The 9,666-nt window shown below is 44.1% G+C and overlaps 1 protein-coding gene and 1 non-coding gene across 2 annotated transcripts; one reads left to right on the top strand and one right to left on the bottom strand.

The window, feature by feature from the left end:
* Positions 1-1,297: 1,297 nt before the first annotated feature.
* Positions 1,298-1,370, bottom strand: TRNAV-AAC. Its single transcript has one exon. It is a non-coding gene; the product is annotated as a tRNA-Val (tRNA).
* A 1,772-nt stretch (positions 1,371-3,142) lies between these two features.
* ACTRT3 (actin related protein T3) lies at positions 3,143-5,008 on the top strand. Its single transcript, XM_044255103.1, has 2 exons — positions 3,143-3,342; positions 4,090-5,008. Exons 1-2 carry the CDS (start codon positions 3,143-3,145, stop codon positions 5,006-5,008), a joined length of 1,119 nt encoding a protein of 372 aa, XP_044111038.1.
* Positions 5,009-9,666: the final 4,658 nt, after the last annotated feature.

The following is a 9,666-nucleotide window of genomic DNA, read 5'->3' as shown; positions in this document are numbered from 1 at the left end:
TGGGCTTTATACCGGAAGAGGTTCTGCGTCTGGACCAGAAAAATTTTAATATAATGATTTACATCGAATGCAGATTTTGTACAGTGAAGGAAAAGAATGCCAGATATCTGCGAAACATACAAACGTTAATATGTTAATATGTTAGGGTGAATTTTTCCCTAGTTTTTGGTGGGCGTCATAAGCCTCAGAAAAACAAAACTTCATTTTTTCTTGTTAAAAGTTGTGTCAGGGGCGCCTGGGTGACTCAGTCGTTAGGCGTCTGCCTTCAGCTCAAGTCCTGGTCCCAGGGTCCTGGGATCGAGCTCCGCATCGGGCTTCCTGCCTGGCGGGAAACCTGCATTCCCTCTTCTACTCCCCCAGCTCCTGTTTCTCTGCCAAATAAATAAAATACTTAAAAAAAAAAAAAAAAAAAAGAGTTGTATCAGCACTTTAGGATATTTACTTATGATTTCATTTTAAAGGACAGCAACTGGAATTTATTCGTTTCTTCCGAGATTTTTCCAATTACATTCTGTTTCCTCTTTAGCTTCTGAATTCTCTCGTCTGTAAAAATCATATTTGTGGATAAAGTCACTATCATTAGGTTTATAACAGGAAAAAGTTGAGTTGGGTTCTTGATTTCATCTTTCTGATTTCTTTTATATTTTGTCGGAACCCTTTTCAGTAGAAATATTTATGAGTCTCTACCAGGTGTTAAGCATGACACCAACTATGCATAGTATGAGTAATATATGGTCTCTTGGCGTTTAGGGGAATTTGCAATCTGAAGGGGAGAACTAATGGAAAATTAAGTAACTTGTAATACAAAGAATGCTCAGGAGGCAACAGGGCTAACAGTTTTTTTTTTTTTAAGATTTTATTTATTTATTTGAGAGAGAGATAGTGAGAGAGTCAGAGAGAGAAGCAGACTCCCCGTGGAGCTAGGAGCCCGATGCGGGACTCGATCCCAGGATTGCAGGATCATGAACCCGAGCCGAAGGCAGTCGCCCAACCAACTGAGCCACCCAGGCGTCCCAGGGCTAACAGTTTTTAACATCGTGTTTGAGCTCCTCTCTAGGTTGTACATTACATTATTTATCAGTAGTTGTTTGGGAGTTGAAATTTTTTTTTTCTAATTTTGAAACATTTCTGCGTCTCCAGTGCAGTGAAAGCATTTGCTGAATAAAATAACCAAGGTGAAAGTTCAAATTTATAGTGTTCCACAAGTTTGTATTTAGACTGTCTTTTAGAAAGCTAGATTGGTAAAAATGACATGGCCCTGTTTGAGGAAACTCGGTAAAGAAAAAAGCAGAGCAATTGTTTCCGCCCGGTTTCGAACCGGGGACCTTTCGCGTGTTAGGCGAACGTGATAACCACTACACTACGGAAACTCCGCTGCCTTTGTAGCTTCAGAAGAGCCTAGATATGGATGTAGTTCCATGGAATTCCTGGCACTTAAAGCAGTACTAAGGTAGATTTTAATAGGAAAAACAAAACCAAACCAACAAACAGAAAACGAAAAATGACTACACTTTTAATTGTCTGATGCTGAAAGTATTTTGAAAGTTGGAATTTGCGTGCGCGCTACCCGCCCCCCCCCCCCCCCCGCCCCCAGGCCCCTAGGGACGGACCGCTGCAGAAACCAGGCACTGGCTCCTTGCACTTCCTTTTGGTACACTCTCTTCTGTGGGAAAGAAATGTTTTATTTGGCATTCTCTCCCCGCCACGCAGTGCTGAGAAGCCCGGGACAAGTGCGGGGCTTCGTTGGAGTCCCCCTTCTTGCAGTGGTCTGCAGCAGCAAACGCCACCTTTGTTACTTAGTAACTTGACCCTTCCAGTCTCTGGTGGAAGGACGGGCTTTTTTGAATTTCCTCCCCTGCTCTCATAGACCAACCAGAGGTCCGAACTTGCCTACTTTAAAATTCTCTACACGGTGTGTAGAATTAAGGGGATAAAAATATCAAACACCAAGATGCACTTTTTGGCACGCAGTGTACTTAAATTATTCTAATCTTGCACTTCACATGACCGAGGGAATATCGCTTTTCTTGTAAACAGGCAGACACGTCCGTCCTTATGCCTAAAAATCAAGTATTTTTAGGAAATGAGAATGACCTTCCATATCACAAGAGGGATAACCAGCTGAGATTCTTAAAAATCAATCAATCAAAAGAAAAAAAAAAAAAGCAAGACTCTACCGTTTTGGTTTTGAGTACATTTTGCTAAGAAACTGCAGGAAAGAAACACAACAAAGTATTTGCCCATCATATAGAAACAATAATAAAAGTATATAAAACCACTTTTTTTTTCTTTCAAGATTTTATTTAAATTCAAGTTAGTTCACATATATTATAGTATCAGTTTCAGGGGCAGAATTTAGTGATTCATCTGTTGCACATAACACCCAGTGCTCATTATATCACGTGCCCTCCTTAATGCCCATCACCCAATTATCCCATCCCTCCACCCCTCCCCTCTAGCACCTCTCAGTTTGTTTCCTATGTTTAAGAGTGTCTTAAGGTTTGCTTCCCTGTCTTTACCTTATTTCATTTTTCCTTCCCTTCCCCTTTGTTCATCTGTATAAAACCCACGTTAAATCACAGCATTTTTTTACCTTTTTCTTTTCATAAGTTAAGGAGGGTTTCAGAAGCTTCTTCTGAAATTCAGTTTCTTCTCCGACAACTTTCCCCTGTTTCTTTCCACCTTTTCCTACTTTCTAGGGCACATTCCAGAGCTCTCCATGGACAGATGCCTATTAGGTGGAATTTAAAGGCTTTGGAAAAGAAAATTGTTTTCATGGCTCACCCAGGTATTAGAGAAAGCCACTTGTAAAGGGTTAGATTTGTATCTTCAGGGAAGAAAGTTGGGTTTTCCTGATACTGGCATCCCTGGATTCCAGGGGGTGGTAAGTGACCCAGCCCCTGTGAGAGGCAATCGGTGGGCAGTACTTTGGAGAGTCAATGGGCCAGGCCTCTCCCTGCCCCCTGCGCGCCCTGGCCAGGGCGCAGGCCTAGTGGGGCAGGCCCGGGCCTCTGTGACGCGACGTTCCAGGCGGTGGGCCTGTTAACTCTGCCCAGGGCCTGTGCCCCGCACTTTCCGCCCCACTGGCGCAGCCAACAGGCAGGGTGGCCGGTGTGGCCAGGCGACAGGCGGCAGCGGCGGCATGAGCTACTACCAGCTACCAGTGGTGATCGACAACGGCTCGGGAATGATCAAGGCGGGCCTGGCTGGCTCACGGGAACCCCAGTTTGTATACCCGAATATTATCGGCCGAGCCAAAGGCCAGAACTGGGAGGCCAAGAGCGCGCTGGAACTGTGTGTGGGCGATGAGGCGCAGGAAAGAAGACACTCACTGTCCATCAGGTATGGCCTTCTCCCAGCAGGCAGGACCCACGTAGGGGCAGGGAGAATCCAGATGAGGGGCTCAAAGTTTCGAGGATATGGAAACGAGGAACAGGAAAGTTTCAGCCCGCTGGTGCAGGCCACAAATCTCCAAGGGGTACTAAACATCCAAGAGTGAACATTACTTGCTCTCCGTATCTAAACAGATGTATTCAAATGTATAAAGTTATTCATAAAATATAAGTTTATTAAGAATATCACTTAATTCATAGTACCCTCATCATGTGGGTTTCTTTAATTAATTGATTTTAAAACTGTACTATTATGTAAAGATTCCCTGATTTTTTTAAAAAAAGATTTTTGTGTGGGCGCCTGGGTGGCTCAGACGTTAAGCATCTGCCTCCCACTGGGGTCATGATCCTGATCCAGGGATCAGCCCTTCATCGGGCTCCCTGATCCCAGGGAAGCCTGCTTCTCGCTCTCCCACTCCCCATGTTGTGTTCTCTCTCTGCCAAATAAATAAAATCTTGAAAAAAAAAAAAAAGATTATTTGTCTTCTAAAGGGGGGAAAAATGGAAATCAACAAAAATTGCAGAGGAAGGGAGTAGCTATGCTAACTGTTGCTAGCAGTTACCTTTTCTGACTGGCAGTCACTGCCCTAGAAAAATTAAAAGCTGTCATTGTAAAAACAAAACAAAACAAAAAAAACAACAACAAAAAACAAAATAGCAAAACCTGCTGCCATTTATCTTATTGTTTTTCCTACAGCTACCCAGTGGAGCGTGGTCTGGTTACTTCCTGGGGAGACATGGAAATCATGTGGAAGCATATCTATGATCATAATCTGAAGCTAAAGGCCTGTGATGGCCCAGTCTTGATTACTGAGCCAGCACTGAACCCACTGGTGAACCGGCAACAGATCACTGAAGTGTTTTTTGAGCATTTGCAGGTTCCTGCCTTCTATATGTGCATCCAAGGGGTGCTTGCTCTTTTTGCCGCTGGCTTCACAACTGGCTTTGTGTTGAATTCAGGTGCTGGGGTGACCCAGTGTGTGCCCATTTTTGAGGGTTACTGTCTGCCTCATGGCGTCCAGCAGCTAGATCTGGCAGGCCTTGACCTCACCAACTACCTCATGATGCTGTTGAAAGACCATGGCATCATGTTGCTTAGTACTGCAGACAGACAGATTATTGCAGACATTAAGGAAACCTCTTGTTATGTGGTAATGAACTATGAAGAGGAAATGGCCAAGAATCCTGAGTCTGTAGAGAAAGTTTACCACCTGCCTGATGGAAAGATGATCAAGCTCCATGACCAGCTCTTTCATTGTCCAGAGGCCCTCTTCTCTCCACATCTTATGAACCTTGATACCCCTGGCATCGATAAGTTGTGTTTCAGCAGCATAATGAAATGCGATACGGATCTGAGGAATTCGTTTTTCTCTAATATTGTCCTTGCTGGGGGATCAACCTCTTTCCCTGGTTTGGACAAGCGGCTAGTTAAAGATATAGCAAATATGGTACCTGCCAATACGCCTGTGCAGGTTACAGCTCCCCCAGAAAGGAAATTGTCAGTGTGGATGGGAGGCTCTATTCTTGCATCCCTGTCTGCCTTCCAGGACATGTGGATCACCGAGGCAGAGTTTAAAGAAGTTGGACCCAACATAGTACATCAAAGATGCTTCTGAATACAGATGAAATGGTTAGAAAAAAATGTTTTGAGTATTTGTGACAGAAAAGTGTATATTATAAGTATCTGGGGGAACAGGAAGTATTTGAATTATTGGACTGTCCATGTCTCTTGCATTTCTATGTTGGGGGAAAATAATGGTAAAGTAAACCATTGAGTAGAGCCAAATTAAATGCTAGAGGAAACTATTCTTGACCTTGGAGATCTTGTATTTCCTTTGGAAAAAGAACAATTTGTAGTACAACATGTGTGCCAAATGAGTGATATAGATTTAAGTTTGTTAAGGTTTATGGAAAGGTTGTTGTGAGGAAAGGTTTTATAGCAAAGGTATGCCATCATGAATGGGGTGGCATTAGAATGGGTGTGTGGCAGAGGAGGAGGAAGAGGGCAGATATCCAGAAAAGCATAATGGAAAAGAGCCAGGGTCTCCGGATGAGAATGAACAAAGCATATTCAAAGCACGCTTAACAGACTGGTGGTAGTGAAACCAAGGTCTCACAGGGAACAGGCTAAGAACAAGTCTTTGTGTTAAATGTCCCATAGACAGAGGGGAATAATTAAAGACAAAAAGCAGGAGACACAGGAAATTAAGATGAATGTGGGTGTAGTTTGGACTGGGAAGGCCCTGGACATTTGATCAGTTAATTTATTAGTCTAGATATAAAGTAGTCAAGTTTTATACTCAAGATTATAGGCAATAGGAATTAAAAAGAAGAAATTGCAAAAAACTGACAAGTCTTGTCAAATTAGATATGAATGGTAGAAGAAAGGTGTAAAATGACCTGGGTTCCTGATAATGACGGCACTGTTAACATAAGTATTTCATATCTGCTCTATACACTGCACTGTGCTAAGTGCAATGAATGCTCAATTAGGAGTCAGAGCCTTTCCTTAAGAAGCCAGCAGTCTAGTATTAGAGGTGAAATTTTTACCTTAATTATAGTAATACCGGATAGAAGTGATTTAGTGTTCTCAGAGAAATATGAAATTCTCTGGGGCTCAACGGAGGGAAATACCTTGAAGGCTCATGGTAGACTTTTCTAGTAGAATTAGGTTTGGGGCTGGGCTTGAAAGACAGCTGGAACTGAAACCCAATGCAATGCCCTTTCCTCAGAATTTAGGGACAGCCTATATGGATTTCGGTCCAGGTTCTACCACCTACCAACTGCACCACAATTTGAAGATCAATTTCTTCATCCATAAAGTGGGGCTGCTGATCTCTGTCCGTCTCATAGGGTCGTTGTGGGGTTCAAATGGGATAACGTCCCTAGAGATATTTTCAAAATACAATAAAAGGTTTTTTTGGTTAAAGAATTAGATAACTTATAGGTCCAACTCAGATGCTACTTCCTCCATGCAGCCAAAATTCATTTTGTACTCCAGCATATTGCATTACTTGTACTTCTATTGACCACTTAATTTATGCAGCCTTATTTGGTTTGCTTGTCTTTTCTCCTGCACTAGCTATGTTCTTAGAAGTTAGAGATTGCAGGCTTTCCCTTTTCATCTCTATCTCCCTCCCTGATGCTCTCTATGGTGCACTCCTGGTAAGTATGTAGAGATTTAGAACTGACCAGAAGCGTACTCTGGACAGTGGAAACGTTAGTGCAAAGGCTCCAAGGTGTAAAAACAATGGGCACATTGTATAAGCAGTAAGTAGACCTGAGTCAAGCATTTGTGAAGAGATGCATTTTGTTCTTTGGTACTTCTCTCCCACTTTAGTGATTGTAAGCAAACCTAGATTGGATAAGGTGTGGAAAATGATTCTCTGAGGGCAGTTTGAACAGTTGATGCTGCACTCACTAGATTCAAAATCACTGTAGAGAGCATGAACTCACTTTTCACTTTAGAATTCATAAAGTACTTTTTTTTCTAAAAGAAAATAAGGCTATCTAATTATCTGACTTAAACTTCGACATCCCAGAGAGATGGGCAAGACAAGTCTTACTCCCATTTTACAAATTAAGAAATTGAGATTTAAACAGGTTAGTAGTTTAGACTTAAGTTTAAAGTGATCCCAAAGTAGCTTGCTACGTTAGGTAGGCCAATGATCCTTAAGCATGGTCTCAGGTAGTTAACCCAACAACCAACCTGGACTGTTCTGTACTGACTCCAGCCTCTAACATGGGGTCATAGATGATCCTTCTCAAGTAATCTAGGGATAGAGAATAAAATTAGAAAATCACGTTTGTATTTTCCCCACCCTTACAATCTTTGGAAACCGATGCCCCTAACATTTTGCTTTTCTCTCAGATTGAAGTGTCCACAGCGACAACTCCCCAGAATTCACCCAATGCAACATGAATTCAACAATCAGGATCTGCCAGTTGTATGTAAAACAGTATTACACCGGCTATTATAGAAACCCGCTACAACTTATGGTGGATTGTTCTTTTTTAAACTAGTCACAATATTAAAGCAAAGTCAACGACTGAGAAGCTTTTATTCGTAATAAAAGGTATATTCAATCCTGAATGTTAAAATTAAGAACGAAGTAGTTATACTTAATAAAACCCATTCTTTGTTCAAGGAGAAGTCGGAAGAGCGGCATTCTAATGAGAGAGGAGCAGGGTAGGAACTCCAAGGCAGTCCAACGAGCCGCGCCAATATTCTGGTTTAGTCAAGGCTGTCCGAGAATCTATTTTCTTAAAGATCTCTAACAAATGTGAGTTACGAATCACTGTTCTGTTTCCCCGGCCCTAAAATTTTTCTGTGAACTCCACTTTTTAAGGTGGTTGAGCGCACCGTGTCCGGTCTGTAGGGGATGGAAAACGGAGCCGAGATTTACTGCAACTTTCCACTTCTGAAGCACGGACAAAAAAACACACAACACGCTCCTTAACGAACGTGGAGGAAGGCCGCGAGGGTCCGCATGGCAGGAAATAGAATTTGGCAGGGAGGGGTGGGGGGGGGGGAGTGCCGAGGCCGGCTCTCGCGAGAGCCGAGACAGGGGCTCCGGCCAATCGGCACGGACCGCGGCCGCTCCCTTTATAGGGAGACGCGGCCGGGTGCAGTTCGGGTTGCGGAGGGTGGGCTCGGGAGGGGTGACGGTCATTTTCTGTCTAACCCTAACTGAAACGGGCGTAGGCGCTGCGCTTTTGTTCCCCGCACGCTGTTTTTCTCGCTGACTTTCAGCGGGCGGAAAAGCCTTGGCCTACCGCCACATACCATCCAGTTTGGAGCAAACAAAAAATGTCAGCGGCTGGCCTGCTCGCCCCTCCCGGGAGCCTGCGGTGACTCGCCCGCTTAGCCCCCGCATCCCGCCTGGAGGCCGCGGTCGGCCCGGGGCTTCTCCGGAGGCACCCATTGCCGTCGCGAAGAGTTGGGCTCTGTCAGCCGCGGGACCCTTGGGGGCCAAGGGCGAGGCTCTGGCCGCAGGGAGAGAAACGGAGCGGGTCCCCTCGCGCGGTGCGCTTCCCTGAGCTGTGGGACTTGCACCCGGGACTAGGCTCACACACACGCCGCCTGCAGAGGGTCTGCTGGAGGCCCGCAGTCGACTTTCCCACGGGAATGGGTTGTGGACACTCCTTTTGTGCGCTTCGGTCTCCCTTCCCCCATCAGTGGTGGGCCTGTGGATCCCCAGACCTGCGGGCAGGACCAGGGTGCGTGCAGATTGGTAGAAAGATAGGTGGAAGAGCATTGAGCCAAGCAGCTAGCTAGCCATTCTTTTGCAGGATTTTTGTCTTAATGCCCCACATCTGGTTTTGTTGCGCATTTACATTTCACGTATTTTCTGTTCTGCGAATTTTGAACTTTTTGCCGTAACAAAAGTAGATTTCTCTGTGTCCTCAATCGGATGCGAGATTTTTAAACATTTCGTAAGCATTTGTTAACTAAAACTAGTGTGTTGTCAAAACATGAAAATTGGGTTCATAAATGGTGGTTGCGTTTGACTTTTCCTCTGCCTCTGGATGCGAAGTGTTAGGTGGTGACAAACGAAGTTTACAAAGAAATACATTCCCTGCCCCCACTGAATCTGGTTTCCTTCCAGAAAAAATAAGCTGGTGGCCCACTAGGTTAAAAGAAACAACCTATAGGCCCTCTTGCCCATTCAACCCCAAAAGCTAATTACTAATTCCATGCTTACGTACTGGATTCATCCCAAATTTGTGCCTTCACCTCCTTAAGAGGGCTATTCTATGGTCAGTTACTGGGAGAGATAATAGCCAGCGGCGTGCTGGCGTACAAAGGCAAATGATTGAGGTGATACCCATCTCAAATCTGACAGGACAGTGGGAACAGTAAGTCAGGAGGACCAGGTCAGCAAATTTGTAAATGTGTAGGTCAGCCCATTACCTAAAATAGGACCCTCGGTGTTGTCTAACACAGTTTTTAACCCTATTAAAGGAAAAATGAGAAATGGGATATGGGAAAAAACTGAAATTCACTGTTGCTGGTAATGTTCTCTGAGTAAAATGAAAAAAATTTCCCCAGTCAGCATAGTTTTGTGGAAAGGACACAAGGTGAGAAACCAAGTGAAGTCTAGTTCTGACTTTTTAGATTCTTGAAGTACCTAAGCATCACGAAGTTTCCTTTTACTCAGAAGTTGATCTTTGAAGTCGGGGTTCCTTGAACTAAAAATAAGTCTTTTGTTCCTGCTCCCTCTAGTGGTACTTTTGCTTTTCCACATCCATAAAATTGGTGGTATGAGGCCTG

This window comes from Neovison vison, chromosome 6 (assembly GCF_020171115.1).
Source record: "Neovison vison isolate M4711 chromosome 6, ASM_NN_V1, whole genome shotgun sequence".
In the NCBI taxonomy this organism is placed as follows: domain Eukaryota; kingdom Metazoa; phylum Chordata; class Mammalia; order Carnivora; family Mustelidae; genus Neogale; species Neogale vison.
Note: the sequence above shows the minus strand (reverse complement) of the source record. Positions and strands in the feature narration are given on the sequence as shown.

Excerpts from the sequence above, each read along its gene's own strand:
- ACTRT3 (XM_044255103.1), top strand. The coding sequence starts at position 3,143 with ATGAGCTACTACCAGCTACCAGTGGTGATCGACAACGGCTCGGGAATG. Across the intron at positions 3,343-4,089 it reads AGACACTCACTGTCCATCAG|CTACCCAGTGGAGCGTGGTC; the intron begins GTATGGCCTTCT and ends TTTTTCCTACAG.